At 39.9% G+C, this 16,841-nt stretch overlaps 3 protein-coding genes across 13 annotated transcripts in view; 2 read left to right on the top strand and 1 right to left on the bottom strand.

The window, feature by feature from the left end:
* Nucleotides 1-16,841, top strand: part of LOC125692133 (sodium channel and clathrin linker 1-like) — a 125,465-nt gene that overhangs the window by 106,998 nt on the left and 1,626 nt on the right. The gene's annotated exons all lie outside the window — the stretch shown is intronic.
* LOC125692143 (UPF0462 protein C4orf33-like) overlaps nucleotides 1-16,841 on the bottom strand; it is a 169,983-nt gene that overhangs the window by 88,652 nt on the left and 64,490 nt on the right. Inside the window, exons 3-6 of one of the 7 annotated variants that reach the window (XM_048942315.1) lie at nucleotides 7,611-7,665; nucleotides 7,369-7,420; nucleotides 7,063-7,262; nucleotides 4,960-5,708 (exon numbers count right to left, since the gene is read on the bottom strand). In XM_048942315.1, coding sequence (XP_048798272.1) covers nucleotides 5,609-5,708; nucleotides 7,063-7,262; nucleotides 7,369-7,420; nucleotides 7,611-7,665 — 407 coding nt within the window. In that variant the 3' untranslated portion in view covers nucleotides 4,960-5,608. Of the gene's footprint in view, nucleotides 1-4,959; nucleotides 5,709-7,062; nucleotides 7,263-7,368; nucleotides 7,421-7,610; nucleotides 7,672-16,841 lie in introns of those variants that run through there. The other 6 variants (XM_048942313.1, XM_048942311.1, XM_048942306.1 and 3 more) reach the window with 6 other exon arrangements.
* LOC125692142 (protein mono-ADP-ribosyltransferase PARP14-like) overlaps nucleotides 1-16,841 on the top strand; it is an 88,921-nt gene that overhangs the window by 61,076 nt on the left and 11,004 nt on the right. The window lies entirely within an intron of this gene.

Consider the following 16,841-nt stretch of genomic DNA (forward strand, 5'->3'; position numbering starts at 1 on the left):
TTATGCAATAAATTGATAAGAAGTCCAGCAGGTCCCAGCCAGCTTACAGTCCTATCAAAAAAACACAGAAAGAGGAGACCATCACCATACAGAGATTCTTTGTTCTACTACGTGGTCCTCTGCTTAGCATTCAAAGCCACCTTTGTCAAGACAAATGCCATGTGGTCCAGCACATCTCAGTCCTACACATTTGAGTAATGGCAATTTCTGCACTGCCTCAGCAAGCGGTGCTGTGTGCCACTGACGGAATCCACAACGTGCCAGTTCCCGACCAATTAACTAGTTTGTAATGACAAATTAGTCGATAAGGACTGCAATGCAGAGAAGTCTCAGCTTCAGCAATAATACTTCAACAGCAGTAAGCAGACATTGTGAAACAGCCCTACGTCAGAATTCACACAGACAGATTTTCTTCAAGCTGATATTGATTGATTACAAGGATAACAGTCTGTTGAAGATTATTCAAACTCAGGAAGACTTCATTAACAGAGGCTTACAGAAAAATAATGGATACTTAGGTTCTACTGCAAAATCCAAAATGATCTCAATTGGGTCTCAGAAACTTCAAACACGCCCTGGGAAGAAGCCTTACACCATATGTAATCCACATATCACTGCCTCACCTGATGCCTACAGTCACAGAACTGTAGGGGTTGGAAGGGACCACTAGAGATTGCGTCCAAACCCCCTGCCAAAGCAGGATTCCTACAGCAAGCTGCACAGCTACACCTTCAGAGGAGACTCCACCACCTCTCTGGTTAGCCCGACCCAGTGCTCCATCACCCTCCATCCTTCACATGTGGGCACAGAACTTCCCAGGCTCCACCTAACAGCCATTTTCCCCACCCACTCCAGCTGAGGCCTCACCAGGGAAACTAGAGGGGGAGGAGCACCTCTCTTGCTGGCCTTGCTCCTTTTTATGCACCCCAGGATGCCATGGGCGTCTGGCCACCATGGCATACTGCTGGCTCAGGGCCAACCTTTGGTCCACCAGGACCCCAGGTCCTTCTCTGCAGAGCTCCTCTCTAGCAGGTCATGCAACAACCCGTACTGATGATTGCAGCTATTTCTTCCCAGGTGCAGGACTCTACACCTGCTTTCGTTAAACCTCATCTAGTTTCTCACTGCCCAGCTCTCCAGCCTGTCCAGGTCTTGCTGAATGGCAGCACAGCCATCAGGTGTGTCAGCCACTCCTCCCAGCTCCGTATCATCAGCATACTTGCTGAGAGTGGACACTCTCTCCTCTTTGAGGTCATTGACGAAGATATTGGACAAGATCAGACCCATCACTGACCCCTGGGGGAACACTGCTACACAGGTCTGCTGTACTTGGGATCAAAACAACCAGCTGCTTATCTGGCAGTGGTTATGACCTCAATCTTCTGTTAGTCAGTAACTTTGAATGTGGTACTGATGGCCGGGTTTAATTTGCTCAGCACAGTTATGGAGCCAGCTGGTACCAGAATGGAGGTGTGTAGGCTTGAAGTAAGGTTTAGGGGACTGGGAGAATATGAAATGAGAGTGTCCTTATCACCCTCCGTGGTGCTTTCAGTAAGGTCTGAAAGAAGCAACTGATATTCTTAAAAAAGTAAGATGAATGAAGTTTAAATATTTACTAGATAATATTAATTCAAAATTCTTTTATGCTGAGATGCAATTTGTTCATAGTAAGAAAATGATGCTTTTGTGGAAATCTGTGCTAGAGTTTCCTTAATTAAAGAAGGAGTGAAGTCACTGTGTACTCAGTGCCCAAACAGAAATTGGAGGCAGACACTTAGCTGAGAACCGTGGGCTCTTCTCAACTAATTTTGTTTATTTTGGGGGGGGGGGGGGGGAGGAATATAAGGCAAGTGAGATGCTAATGCTAATGAAAAACTTTTACCTGCTTCGCTCTTGAGTCAACAATGACATTTTAATTCCCTTTTGCTTATGATAAGTTCTGTTAAACTAATTGCTTGCTTGGGTATACTGCTGATGGTAGCAGTACCTGGAAAACTTGCTTGACACGAGAGATAGATCATGTTTGAATTCCTTTCTATACTATAGGTTGTTTGGTTTGCTTGCCATTACTAAAGGACAGCAGTGGAACTGAGTTATTAGTGTACACATGGGAAGGGGTATCTATAGAAAGCAAATACAACAGTTTTATTTGAAAAGCATACAAGCGACCAGTGTCATTTGTCTTGTCTACCTTCCTCATTCTCCTGCATTCTAGTACCTCTGCATGCAAAAGATGGAAATTACTCTAATCTCTGCTATTCTGACTGAGCTCATAAATGCTTTTGCCATCAGGGTTACTAAAACTTGGTTCTACTCTTGGTGAGCAGCCAATGTCCGAAGCAGATGCAGGAGTCTCTAGGTTAGTGCTTTAACAGCCCAGCTACACAGCGATCTTTGTTCTCTTCTTCACTCCTTTCAGTATTTGCTAATAGCAGAACAGCTTCAGAAAGAATCCTACCTTAGAATAACCTGTAAAGGTCTCATTTTAAAAGGGGAACGTTGGTTACATTTTCATCTGGATGCTGGTAGAGTTGAATATTTGACCTTTGAGTACTGAAGTTGCCTCCTGTCAGTCAGCTTTGTGAGAAAGGGCACATGGAGGCAGTGGGCTCAAGGCCATTGCTTTATTGTGAAGTAATATACCCTGGCCACATACGCTGCGTAAGGTTGCTGTAGTGACACTTTCTCCGAGGGGAAAACTGATTGTCTGTATGAGCAGGTGCTGCTTGGCAACGTGTATCTTTAAAGATCAGGGTGTCTTGAAAAGGAATTAACTCCAGTCCTAGGATTTGTTAACTGACAAAAAAAGAACAGCCATTTCTTTAATGTTACTTTAAAGTCACTGAAGGCAAGTATGGATTCACATTTCTGAAATGCTTTTGCATGTTGTTTTTGTTTGTTTGTTTGTTTGCAAGTAATGTTGGTTGATTTTATTTCTTATTTCTAATTTCTTTATCTCTTATTTCATGAGCAATAAACTCATGATATTCGTTCAAGGATTAAAGTGGCCACAGCTACAGATGAACACGCTGGCTACTTCACCCTGTCATCTCTGCAGCTTAATGGAGGAAGCAGGCTGACGTGGTTAAATCAAATCTGGCAGCTGTGTTGTATTGCACACGGGCAGCAAGCAGCGCACAGCATACAGAAAATGAGTAGCTTTCAGATAACAGCCCTCCTTTTGCTGCCACAAGGCTTGAAAGGCAGACTCAGACCTCTTCCTCCTTTCTGTAATCACAAGTCACCAGAACAGCGTGCAAATATTACAAACGCGGTGGCAAATGTAAATATTCATTGCCTGTGCAGTGCTTTCAGATTGCTAATTAGGATTTCTGCCTTGGTGTTCTGATGGAAAAAGCAGAGGGATGAAAGCTGAAACCATCCCACGAGTGAATGCTTCTCTGCAGTGTTCTTTGAGCTGTCAGTGGAGGAGCTGCTGAGGGAAAGGGATGTATGAAAGCTTTCCGGAACAGGTTGCAGTTGTCTGCTGATCTTTGGGGATGTCTGCTCACTACTTTGTGAGGGGAGAAGCCAAGCAAACGCAGGAGGTGCTTCTAGATAGATGGCTTCCTGCTTATGTTAGATAATACTAGATATGCAGCAAGAAAGAAACTTTTGTATTAACAAGCTGCTTGTGCAGGAGAGAGCTGTCGTGGTATTTTTCCCTTGAACCTTTAAAAATTCATACGTGCAGAACTGGACTTCTTCTTAAGAATCTCAGCAGTACCTGATTACCAGAAATACAAGCAAATAGTCATCATTCTCTCCCTCCTATTCTGTACACCTTGGCTTTCAGCTGACTGGGAATGCTGCAGCAAACAGGCAGCAGCAATATACAGAATCCTGTTCTGGCTCTGCTGTGTTCCCGTGCTGGGATGTTCTCTCGACCTCCACAGGCAAATCCTAAGCTTTCTCCTTACTGGAATCACTGTTTATGGGACTGAGCTGTCTGCTTTGTAGCCTTGTTTTGGTAGTGTGGGAAAGGCACAGTCTAGCTAACTGTCTTCTTTTAGGGTATGTACAAAAGTGGTATAAAATGAATTGCAGCCACCAGGTGGCCCACGCAGATTCCTTTCTTAGCTCACTTCTCTCAGACCTAGAAAATTGTCTGTGTCCCAGTATGTGCTTAAGTAGGCAGGAAATAATGTGCCACTGCTCCTTTATTTGCAAAGGAGCTTTTAATAACGCATCTCCTTCCTTTTTGCCTGTGTAGTTGGGTCGGAGCTTTAAGAAAGCAGCAATTTGAGCTTGTAGAATAAAAAAACCTTGATTGAGTGGGCAGCATGCTGTGTTCTGCCCTGGTTCTGTCCGCGTCTGTTGTCAGCCTTTCTGTCCCATTGCTGGCTGTTCACATAGCCTCCTCCTGCCCTCAGTCCTTCCCACTACTTTCCACTGTTTGCAACCAGAGAAACAGGTAGCTGTTTCTTCTCCCCTGCAATTTCAAGTTCCTCACTGCAGGGATCTCAACATACCTCCTTCTTCCTCCTTGTTCTTGAAAGCAGAAAAGCAGGGTAAGCGAGGCATATTTCTAGCCCTGCCTATGCTGTAAGAACGGATGGCTCTAGGCAAGGTTTGGAGGAAGACTAAGCCAGAAAACCTCTAGCATAGTATGCTTTTTTAGAAGATGTAGCACTACTTCATCTCCCCTGGGCCTTTGGACTGTTTGGTGTGCTTCTCCACATGCTCCTTTCTTAGCACTACTGGTCACATGTTAACATTTCTGATTCTTGGATGATCAGTGTTTTCAAACAAAAAGGATTTGGATGCATTACTTTTGGTTCAGAACTTGTTATGGAAATTACACAAGCGGTTCCTGGACACGGGCTTTTGAAAGAAAGCTTACTTATGTAAATGACAGTTTATGAGAAAAAGCAATACTGAGACATTGTGGTTTAGTAGATAGTTTAATACAATTTACACACAGCTGAGTATGATCGATAATATTGCAGATAATTCTTTAAAAATGGGTTACTGTCAGTGCCAAAATCTACGTTATTATAATTCATCAACAGTGAGTGAACTGAAGCTAACCTTAAACTTCTCCAAGGGTAGATTTGTCTCAGTTCATCTGACCTACGGTTTTACTGTCTGCACCAAGTCTGCCAGCTTGTTTGCATCGCAAGATTCATCTAGAACTTAAACTATGTAGATTTCAAAGCAGTCACCAAGTCCTGCACCAAGTAGTCTGCTATCAGAATGAAAGGTGAGCATCATAACCTGTGTCTCAGTGACTGAGGAGGGGCAATTTTCCTTGCTTTAACAAACAGACGCTGTAGTTGAAAAAATATCTTTCAAAGAATTGGTTGGACAGCCTAGAGCTGCAGACTTTAGTCTGTGTACCTACATGTTACTCCATCTACCTAATTTCTGTGGCTATAAATTACTTCACCTATTGCTGAGCATGCGAAGACTATCAGAGACCCCTGGTGAAGTAAAAAGACCTTCCCAAAAAGAGCTATTTAGAAAAATATTTATCTCGTTAGTTCTAATGTAGTTTCTAGTGCAGAAACAACATTCCATGCCCACAGTTTCTGCTCAACATCACTTGTTCTCATACACTTGCATCCAAACTTAATGCGAGCAAAAACATAAGCCTCAATCCAGTTTGCTATTTAGTGTGAGACTTCCATATGTCTGATTCAGGCTGCTTCCAGTCTTCTCCCATTAGTTCTTTCAGATTCAACTCTTGGAAAAATTCCAGGCGATGACTATAGACAAAGGAGAAACAAAAAACATTAAGTTCCAAAGAGCCATCTGAGAACATTCTCAGTAGGCTTCACTGATGTTTTTTCCCATCCTTTCTGGGAATGTAAACACTGTTTCTGAAAATCTTGTACTGGAAAGAAGGCAAAATCCTGAGCTACAAACAGGAACAACGGTATGAAGTTAAAAGGCAGAGTTTAGAGGTGAGCTCTTACGTTGACCAAAAATGCAGTCAGACCAAACACAAAATGACCACCTGCTCTACAACGTATCTGCACTGCAGCCAAATACCGTTTACAACTTTTGACCAATTGGAAATCTCCACAAGGAGATCCTCTCCTTACAGAAAACTGGGAGACAGAACAGGATAATGAAGCTAATAAGTATTCTTCTCCTGTAAGGCCGCATCTCACTTTCAACCGTTACAAACTGGTTCTTGCTAGGAGTTCTCCTTTGCATTGCCAAGCAGAATCAACTGAGGCTCATTTCTTAGTAATACTTAAACAGCTGCCAAACAGTAAATAGAACACCTGGTAGCATCATTTAAGTAAATGAAATTCTCTAAATGAGTAGTGTCCATTTTACACGTGAAGGCCAGCTAAGAGCAATTAAAGCAGCATGGAGCGACCTCTTCCCATAAATACGTTTACTGATCATCTCTGAACAAGTCAGGATTTCTATGAAGACATACTCTTAGAAAACAAAAAACAACCCTTCTTGAAAATTATTACAGGCATTCTGCAGTTTACCCATCTATCACTATGTTGAGTACCAAGTTTTCATGAGAACTGCAGCACTCTTGTAGAGCTAGTTCATTTGAACTAACTGCCCACACACAAGTAACAGCCTGTATTAACTTGTTTCAGACTCAGAAAATGAACAAGTCCACTCACAGCACAATGTAAACATGCTCTAGTTTTGCTGTTGATAGTGGGCATCCTTTCATTACACTTCCAATTCCATCTGTCTTCTCTAGTTTTCCCATAACTCAGAGCCATCTCTAAGGCAAAAGAGACTCGCTGGATATTATTACTCTGGTACAATTAACATTAAATAGCACTTCAAGAGGTGCTGTAGGCAAGGAGAAAAAAGAGCAGACCATCTCTGATATTTTTTTTTTTTAGATGAGAAGGTGACAACAGATGCAAATTACACTGAATGCATCATTTGCTGTGCAGCTAGGGGATAACATAGAAATCAAGCACTAATTACTGCTATCTGGAAGTTCTTTACACGAAGTACAGCGGATCTGGGGCTGAACAGTATAGTTAAAATATCAGAGGCACTTGGATTGATGTCTTCTACAGGTACTCCAAGAAGAGTGCAAATATATTACAGAAGAACTGATTTTATGCTTACAAGTCTGGTTTCTGGCCTTCCTGAAGTTTGTGTCGAGGCACAGGATAAAGTGCTTCATATTTTCTGTGATCTCCTGAGCCATGGATTGCAAAGGCATTGAACTTGTTAATGCCTGGTGGAAAATAATTCCAAGGCAGATGAGCTCTACCCCTCCATTTGGTTTCCGTTCTGGTCACATCGAATTCTAAGGGAAGTTCTTCCTGTTACACGTGAGGGGGAAAAAAAAGGCTATTTATCCTTTACTCAACCAACAGGTATCTAAAACCAGTGAGGTTCTGTATGTTATGAATGCTCTTGACCACTTACTTTCCACACTCTTCTTTTGCCAGAAAGCAGCAACAGTAAGTGTTGTCCATGACTGCCAAAAATCAGAGCCATGTTTTTCATACCGTGACGCCAAGTTTAGTGTATTTATCTGCCACAATGTACATCCTCCGTAGTGCAGTCATTCCTGTACCCTGCACTGCATACCACACCATACCACTTCACGAGCACTGAAACAAGAAACATAAATTGCACTCACGACTTTTTAAGCAAGCTGTACTTACGGACAAAGTTCAACTTCTAGATACTGCTCACTTCCGTCACTCAAGAAAAATGCTTCTACAACTTACAAAGAGACAAGCTGTCAATATTTTATACTAGTTGTCAGTTCTGCTATATTCCAAGACCTTCACAATCAACTGTTTTCACAAAGGTTTCTGGCCCGTGCCGTCCCTGACTTGGACTAACTTTGTGCATGCGACTGACGCTTTCTAACTCAAGAGCTGTGCTGTAATCCCAACCTCGAGGGCTTTTGTAAAGGCAACAGCACAGTTCTATTTATTGACCGCTCACTTTGCTGTCGTTTATGTGATGAAAACTAGAGTCTCTCTCTTTGCCCCTACAGGAGACAGAGTGCAGGGACTGGTACACTTGTGTCTAATGCGGGCACTTTGGTGTTTCCATGATAAGCTTGAGCTGTAATCAGACTTCCAGTAATCTAATGAGTTCTGCTTGCTGGAAAGACTGAGCTTCAATGTGCCTAGCAGACTTCAGCCAACAGTAAATTAAGTCTAGATTATTTAATGCACGTAGGAAAAAATAAGTAATCAGTATTCATTCTGCTCAGGCTAGCTAGTTGAGAGTTCAGGAGATAAATGTTCTCTTTTAGCCTGAAGTTGCTTTTCAAATGTGAGGAATGGTCTTCTAATCTAAAGTAACTTCATCCCTTTGCAATACAAGAGTTAGCATTGTCTTCTTTGCTCTTGCTGATTTCATTTCTGTGACAAAGGAGGACAACCCTGTCTGGAAGGAGGGACTGAAACTTTAAAGAGTCCCTGCTACCTGCTGATCTGTTTGTGGAAGGGATCAAAATGTTGACAGAACTCTGGGGTTCTTGTTAACGCACTGCCATGTAATTTGTGTGATTCTTCTTGTTACACTAAAGAGGATTATTGTCTGTTACAGACATCCTTCTTAGACATTTACAGATTTATGATACTCTCAGGCATGCTACTTCCCTTGCGTATTTGTTCTCAGACTTCTGCATCTCATTTGCTTTATGCTCTTACCTCCAGCAATTCCCTTCACTTATTAGGCTATGTTCAAAATGGAAATTAGAAATTATGTTTTCAGTCTGCCTGCTCTTGCTGGCTACTTTTGAACTTGTTAGGTCCTTTTTCTTAGTAAGATATTTCTACATTTACAAGCATTTCCCCAAAGCCTGTGTATGAGGAATACAAGGTAAAATATATATTATTTTTTCCCAGAATTTAAAAGCAAGAAAAACTTTCATTTGAAAAGCATTGGTAACATGTATAAATCTCATTCACAGTTAGCTACGTGTTAGAACATCAGAACAGTGCTCTTCATACCATTTTTGACAGAGAAAAGTGGCCAGATAAAAATTATGGTGTAAATAGTGTCTCTGAGGTGGTTAGTGAACATTTATTTATTAGTTTAGTGAATTATTTATCTTATTTAAGATAAATAAAATAAATAACAGTCTCATTACAAACAACAATTCAGTGTTATGCTCTAGGAGGAAAATTCTGAATTTGCAGGCACTTGCTAATTTATTGCTCTGGCTAAAACATCCTTCATTTTGCAAAGTGGGCATTTTATGAATTAACAAACAACAGCCTAATGCATGCAGTTAGTTAACTAAGCTGTGGCCTCTCTGGTCTCTAAGAGACTATAAGAGGGTCTAACAGATTGTCACAATAATGCTCCTTTTTTCATGCTAACATAGTGAAGCACCTAAGCTAAAGCTACAAAATGAGATCAGAAGAATTCTAAGAGTACTTCGAGAAACACAACACAAACTGAATGGGAGCAGTTGAAGAGAATGTGACACGTGAAGTGCCATGTCATGACAGGAGAACCTTCTACAGACTGGATTCAGATCTCCTAGTGACCTTTCCCACACGTTTCTTCTTTCACCCATCTACATGATATATGTTCTCTATGCTACCTAGGATTTTTCATCTCTTCCACCATGAGCTCTGTGATTTTTTTATTTTTCCAGACCAGCATCTCCCATTTAACAGCAATGCCTTTCCTTCATCCTCTGGAATCCTGTATGGATCCTGGAAGGATTCCTTACTACAATCGTATTCTATAACTTTACACAATCAGTAAGCGTACGCAACTATAAAATGACTTGACATACAGAGTATCAGGCTAAGCAAGATTATCAAAACAGAAAAATAATAAGTAAAAAATGCTTACTGATGTTGTAGGCTCATAACATTCTCCAATGGATGGGATCTCTAGAAAGAAATGCTTCCTCAGTGGCAGTCAGCACTTAAATAGGATCTAGGAGAGGTGGAGCCAGGCTCCATTACCTCCACCTGTGCTCCCAGGGCTGACTCATTGCTTGCCACAGGTGGTCAATCAGAGTTGAGGGTGTGATTCCCACATAAATTCCCACCATCTTGGCATACTGAAGAGTTGGTTTTGGTTCTCTGTTTTCCTTTTTGGAGCAGTTTATATATGCGTTTCTTAGCTGCTTATGAATTTTTATTTTTTTGGGGGGGAGGGGGAATAACTGGCTTAGACTTAGTCTATTGGCTATTTAAAAAAAAAAAAAAAAGTGTTCAGCTTTATGTAGGAAAGTGTGTGTGCTCCTGTGCATGTACTCTAATGCTTAACAGAGATCTTTGTGTCATTTCCGTTCTTGCTTTCCTGTTGGTTCTTGGTGTCAGCTGCTCTAAAGCACAAAGCAGAAAGTTCTTCTGAACACCTCTTACGTGTGGCTTCTTTCCTTGCTGCTAGGTATGATGTCACAACTGAAGTATTATCAGCAATATTTTTGTTCTTATTTTTTAGGCACTGTTTAAGAAGAAACAAAAGGAAGAGGAAACAAAGAAGATGAAAGATGAAATATTTCAGCTCACAGAAGATACTGCTGCAAGAATTAGAAAGGCAGTAAGTGACAATGTTTAGAGAAAAACCAACTATGAACTTAGAGTTAAAAGTTACATCATTATATATGATGTGTGCTCATATCAGTAGTTTTCTTGTGTTTTGATAATGTAAGTAGGTAGGGCAGTACACTGACAGCATTATGCTCTTTGGCCTTACCATCTAGAGAGGTACTCTGCCAACCCAAATGATATTCACACACCTCTCATGAACCAGAAGCACTGCTGTCTATGCAGATACTGCTGTAGAGAAGGTGAAGATGTGGCACTTATTTCAGAAATTCTGTTGAGTAGCATGTGGTCTCATCTTGGAACTTAGTGATGCTTTTTGTATACATTCAGGTGATAAGAATTGTTGAGTCATAAGATCAGCTTTTTGTCATCTCAGTGCTTCAAAATATATTCCTATTTGCACAAATAAGGCTCTTCCATGAAGTACAGCTAATTACAAATAAATGCAGTATCACAGCACACTTAAAAAAAAAAAATCAGAATTTGGTAGAGAAGCTACAAAATTTTATAGTTATCTGTTTCTGTAACATTTGTTCTTCTCACAAGTGGCTGAAAATTAGGAGCTCCTTGATAACAAACTACTGACAAATGAATTTGCTCTCTGTTGATGTCCCATCTGCAGTTAAAATAAAGCTAATCATATCTCCCTGGAGATTCTTAACAGTTATCCACATGTCAAATAGACTTGTTTTATTTTAAGGCACACTCCAGATGAAGTCTTCTTATATAAATGTGAAGCCAGTGTCTTGTGTTGCAAGTAGAAAATGCTGTAAACCAATTACCTAGCTTGTAATTTTTCAGAGGTGTAATTGATTTTGCCTCCTTTCACTTTCTTCATTATGTTTGCAGTAGCAGAACGTTTGAGACTTCTGTTTATCCAATTAAATATTTAATTAAATGTGAAAGTAAGTCAAGTAAAATCCTACATAATATTATTAGCAGTTTGGTGAAGAGAGGTTCTTAGATTTAGACGAAGAGGTTTGATATACTTTCTTTAAACTTGTGTTTCTCTTTATTGTTAAATAGAAGTTACTGGTGATTAGTTGCAAATAAGCAATCACAGTGTTTTTCTTTTGCGATTTTAAAATGCTTTTATGTGTGTACATGGGTCAATCACAGTAGGCTTGGGATACTTTCATCTTGGGCCCCTTTGAGCAGTTTAACTAGAATTGCTTTGTTTACAGTGTTTTCTGGAAGGAATTGTGTCTAAATTTGTATTATGGCCAGTAGAAATATTTCTGACTGCACAAGAAACTTTCATTTCAGCCCCAGCAGTCTAACAGTTTCCTGCACACACGGTGTGCTAACAGGCACCAATACTGTGTAGCCCTGGTGTTTCAGGCACACTTGGAAGATACAAGGATGTGAGTTGCAACTTTCCTACAGCTGGCGATTCTGATGTCTTCTACCTGTCTGCATTTGCCATAAGGCTAAGGCAAAGAAATGAGGGCAAATAAGCAGATGTATGGAATAGAACTGATACTGTTTTTAGTTCTCTGCAAATATGTAACTAGTGAGCTAGATCCTATCCTGAGTCTCTTGTGCTGTCAGGGGAAGGGGAGAGAGCTAGGCTTTAATGCATCTGTGTAGGTCCTGTAGGATCTACTATAGGGCGTCATATAGCTCCAATAGATCCTACAACAGCTCTGGATCTGTACCAGGTCTTCACAGATGCCTGTTTGCAGACAGCTTATTACTGCTGTGTAACAATTTCCAGTATAGAGCGTCTTCACATCTCTTTTGTACAGCTTGGTTTGCATAAGGGACAACAAGCACTGAAAGTAGATGGTAACAGTGTGTGGAACTTTTATCGTGAGTTATTTATGTATATATAATATGGTTGAGAGGTTTGTCTGAATGACTTTTTGAAATAGGAACGTGATGAAAAGCAGGGTCAAATAGAGCGAGCCATTAGAGAAAAGCGAGCAGTGGAAGAAGAGCTTGAGAAGGTAAGGCAATGTGTGCTCTTTACATCATGTTTAAGGTCTATCCTCAGTATGAAAATATCTTCATCTTATTCTCACTTCCCATGTTGTTTTCTAACACTGGAACGAAGGATTACGCTATGATCCTGGGGATTGGTGATTGATGATCCTTGAGGTCCCTTCCAACCCTGGCCATTCTGTGGTTCTGTGTGATATTTAGTTTCCTTATTTATTGAGTTGATTTTCAGAACATTTAATGTGCATGTTAGTACTTCAAGTTTTAATCTGGGAAATTAAAGTTTTAATAGTAAACTGAAAAAGAGCATTCTTTGGGAAGTGTAAAAAGTAAAAGGAGATGTTGGACACGATCTAAAAGCACACTGGTACATGTTCCAAATCAAACTTCAGCACAGCATGCTGAAAACTAAATGAATGCAAGATCTTGGAATACCTTTTTAGAAGCAGCACTGAAATTCAGCTATAGTCAGTTTTGTTTTAAATCCCTGGAACTAGGGCACAGTGAGGAGTAGCCTCTTTACCTTTCTCTGGTTACTGACACAGTAGTAATGATTAAAGATGATCTGGCATGAAATTCTGCTCTTCAGATATGCGGAGAATACGGAGGACACGAATCTGACAATAGAAAACTAGAGCAACGGCATCAGAAATATCTACTTGCAGAGACTACCAAATGTGACCTTCAGCTGAGTCTGCAGATGGCACAGCATAAACTGAAACTGCTGGAAATGAAGTAAGTAGTGCACTATAACTCCCTGTAGAAGTATAAAAGGGGGACAGCAGACCACAGAAGGAAAGCTTTTCTTTACAGAATGAGAATTGCAAGCAGCTATTCAAATTTTCATTGTTTTATAAACTACGTTGTTTGAAATCTTGCCATATGTCTAAATGCTGTTCACAGGAAAGGTTACTCACTGAAATACTCAGGCAGAAATTACTACTCTGTAAAGTCATCTACAGTGTGGTATCTCCAGGTATACACATATTAGTCCATGTTACATAGCATACTGAATTTCAGGTCTGTGTCCAGAGGTAACAGATGTTATTGCAGTTTCAGTAGTATAATGGTAAAAAGTGCAACGTGATGCACATCTTTAGATCAGGTTATTCTCAGAATGAAAAGCCTAGGGTGTTTTGTTTTTTTTTGTTTTTGTGGGATTTTTTTTGGTTGTTTGTTTGTTTTTTTTCTTTAGGTGCTTATGCTATTTATGTATTCAGATTGTAAACCCTATCTATTGTACAGAACAATCACTTAGGAATCTGGAATTGTTATTAAAATGAAAAGCTGCTCTTTTACAGTGCTGTTTTCCTGAGATGGATAGAGTGTTGGGTTGCTTTCATGTAACACTCTAATGCAATGAGAAGTACAGCAGTGATAGCAGGGTGGGCAAGTCCTAGGCTACAGCAAATGAGGATATGCTCAAATGCAGCAGCTATACACAAAGAACTAAAAGAAAAAAATGTATGTTGCATGCACCTGAGCTGCCCAGGGTTGGCCCTGCTTTCCCACCAGGTGCTCAATCACTGGTTCAAGCTGTGTCTTAATGTTTCTGCTACAGGTTTATATGCTGTTTTTTAAGGCTGATGTTAGCTTAATAAGACAGCATTTCTAGGAAAAAATATTTGGAAATATAAATTGAAGGTGAAAGGTTGAATGATACATGCTTTTTTTTTTTCTTTTGAAAATAATTTTGTTTCAGCGTTGTGTGTCTTCAAGATTTATTTAGTAGCTCAGTCTCTGCTGACTGTGCTTGATTAGAAGATCCCAAGTGTTCTATCTTAATTCACAGGAGGAGTAGTCCATATGGTAAAAAGATTTCTCCAATTGATCTCACTTAGTCTAATTCTAGATCTCCATTAATCTACTGTCTGTATTAGGAATCTCTGCACAACTTTCAGTACAGCGTTCCTCTACTTCAGTGTCCACTGCATTATCAGAGCAGCGTGTGGCTAACAAATAATGCAGTAGTGTGGTTGTCAAACACTGCTGCTGTGCGTTCTGGAAAAGAATGTTTTTCAGTGCCAATAGTTGCAAGTTGGGGCAAGGGTGTACTCAGTACAAAAGGAAGGAGAGCAGGCCATGGAATAGATCATGCGCTTCCAGCAAAAAAGAAGCAATGTTCTATTGAGAACCCTCTGATGTGACTCATAATGAAGCTAGCAGCTAACAACTGGCATTAAAATTTTGCATCTTGTTAACATGTGTGAGTCTTGTTACAACAAAAAGTAAATTGGAATATCTTTCCATTTTTTTTTTTCTTTCAGACAAACACTCTCAGGTTAGAAAAACATAGCTTTGTATCATGAAGACTCCTGTCTTCATAATTATTCAGAACAGTCTTTATGAAAGTAAGCATGAAATAAGCTTCTAGTTTGAGAAGTTGGAAAAAATGTTTGTAGAGGCACATGTTGTGTTCTTTTTGAGCATTTGCTCAAAAGTTTATGAGGGTACAAATGTGCTCAGGGCAGTCACCTAACTCAAATATGATACAGACTTGTACCTTTATTTGTGCTGGTTGCCAGGTAACTGGCTCATATTCCAAACACTGCCTATGTATCTTCATTTTTATAGCAGTTAGTCAAGAGACGTTGAACTGTTTTGGTTTTTTTTTGTTTTGTTTTGTTTTTAAATGGTATCTACTCTATGGATTGGTTAAAGAGCACAAGGGAATGGAAAGCACCAATGAGATGTACTGCAGCCTTATATTAACAGGCATTTCGAGTTCCATATAGCAGTTTTCAGACAAACATATATGAAATAATAAGGTTAAAAGGGTTTTGGTCTTTTGTTTTTGGTTTTATTTAGATGTTTTCTTTACCATTTTCTTCTGATTAATAGGAGTGATCTGAGTCAACAAAAACTTTGTAATCAGGAACTTATTGCTCAGCTGGAACTGGCAAACAATAAAGTAATTGAGGTAAGAATGATAGGACAATTGCTTTCAGTTAGAACCTGATGCAAATACACTAGGGTGCTAACAGAAGCCCATTGAGTATGTTTCTGATTTAAAAACAAACAAACAACAAAACTTTATAAAGAAGGATATTTGACAGAGGAGAAGACATAGCAGGTTAACACAATTGCTTTTGATGGCTGTCATTCAAATAGCAAAAAGGCATTAATTTTGCTGTCAAATTATTGGAGAAGGCAAAGGGGAGATCATTACTGATTACTGATTAGATTACTAATGTGGCAATTTTAGGCAGTTCAGGAAATGTTTGCAAAAACATGCCTTCGTACACATGCATAGCTTTAAGAAGGAGGAGGTGTTGTGCTATGGATAATGTGGCACAGGTAGAGATGAGTTTTTGAGCATACACAGTAGAGTTGACACTGCATGTGCGCATCCCAGTATATGGATAAAAGCAATACCTATTAAAAATTAAGAGCACTGCTGTTTTGGAATATGCATTGCTCAACAATTAATGGTCACTTCAGAAAACAGCTGTGCGTCCAGCCTGCCTCATAAATCTGGGATGGTAACCAATTCTGTACAGGAGAAATCCTTGCATTGTTTTTTGTAGCGCTCTGTTGTTTGCGGGAGAAAAACCGGGATGATGTGAGAACAGGTTTCAGAAACTAATGCTAAAGAATAGTGAAGACTTCATACTTGGCATGTGGTGAGGAGAAGCTATCTGTAACAAAATTATATGATTATTATCTACTATACTCTAATCCCCTTTGAATGTAGCTACAATATTTGTACTGCACTGTTGTGTAAGTTAAATTACCTGCATTAAAATATCGTCATTTATGCATCTTACTTCAGAGAGGTGAAACTTAGGCTGAAGATGACTGTGACTGGGGAAGTCATATGATTCATATTTGAGCTGGAAGTTCTTTATAATGTGTCAGCACTGTGCTTTCAGTCTTACTGTAGGTGATAAACAGCTCTGCTTGTTAAGGTCCTCTTGCTTTAAGCTCTTCACTACACTACGGATGGATCCAGAGAAGAGAACTTCATATTTGTAACAAGATGCTTCATTTACACAGGATGAAAAATTAATGACGGAATATCAGAAACATATCAATAGGCTTCAGATGAGACTGAGCCGGGCAGAACAGAGGGCAGCTACAGCATCACAAAAGGTACAAAGCCGTAAGAAAAAGCGCCATTGAAGCGCATACAAAAATGCCACTGAATGTGAGAAAAGAGCTCATTTGGTGTTATTCCTGAGGCACAGGTGATCACATATGTGTGCAGCATTACCACTGTAATTTGAACAGCAGTTTTGTCTTGAATGTGTCATCAGCAAACTGGTGCATATTTGATTAAATGTCACTTTGTGACAGCACGATGACCTGACAGCACAGATCTGTTCATGAGAACAAAGTGGGTGCGAATTACACTCGCGGTTCAAAGTGTGGCAATGAAGGTGGATCACAATTTCTATATTCAAAATATTTTCTTGAAGG

Source organism: Lagopus muta, chromosome 4 (assembly GCF_023343835.1).
Source record: "Lagopus muta isolate bLagMut1 chromosome 4, bLagMut1 primary, whole genome shotgun sequence".
In the NCBI taxonomy this organism is placed as follows: Eukaryota; Metazoa; Chordata; class Aves; order Galliformes; family Phasianidae; genus Lagopus; species Lagopus muta.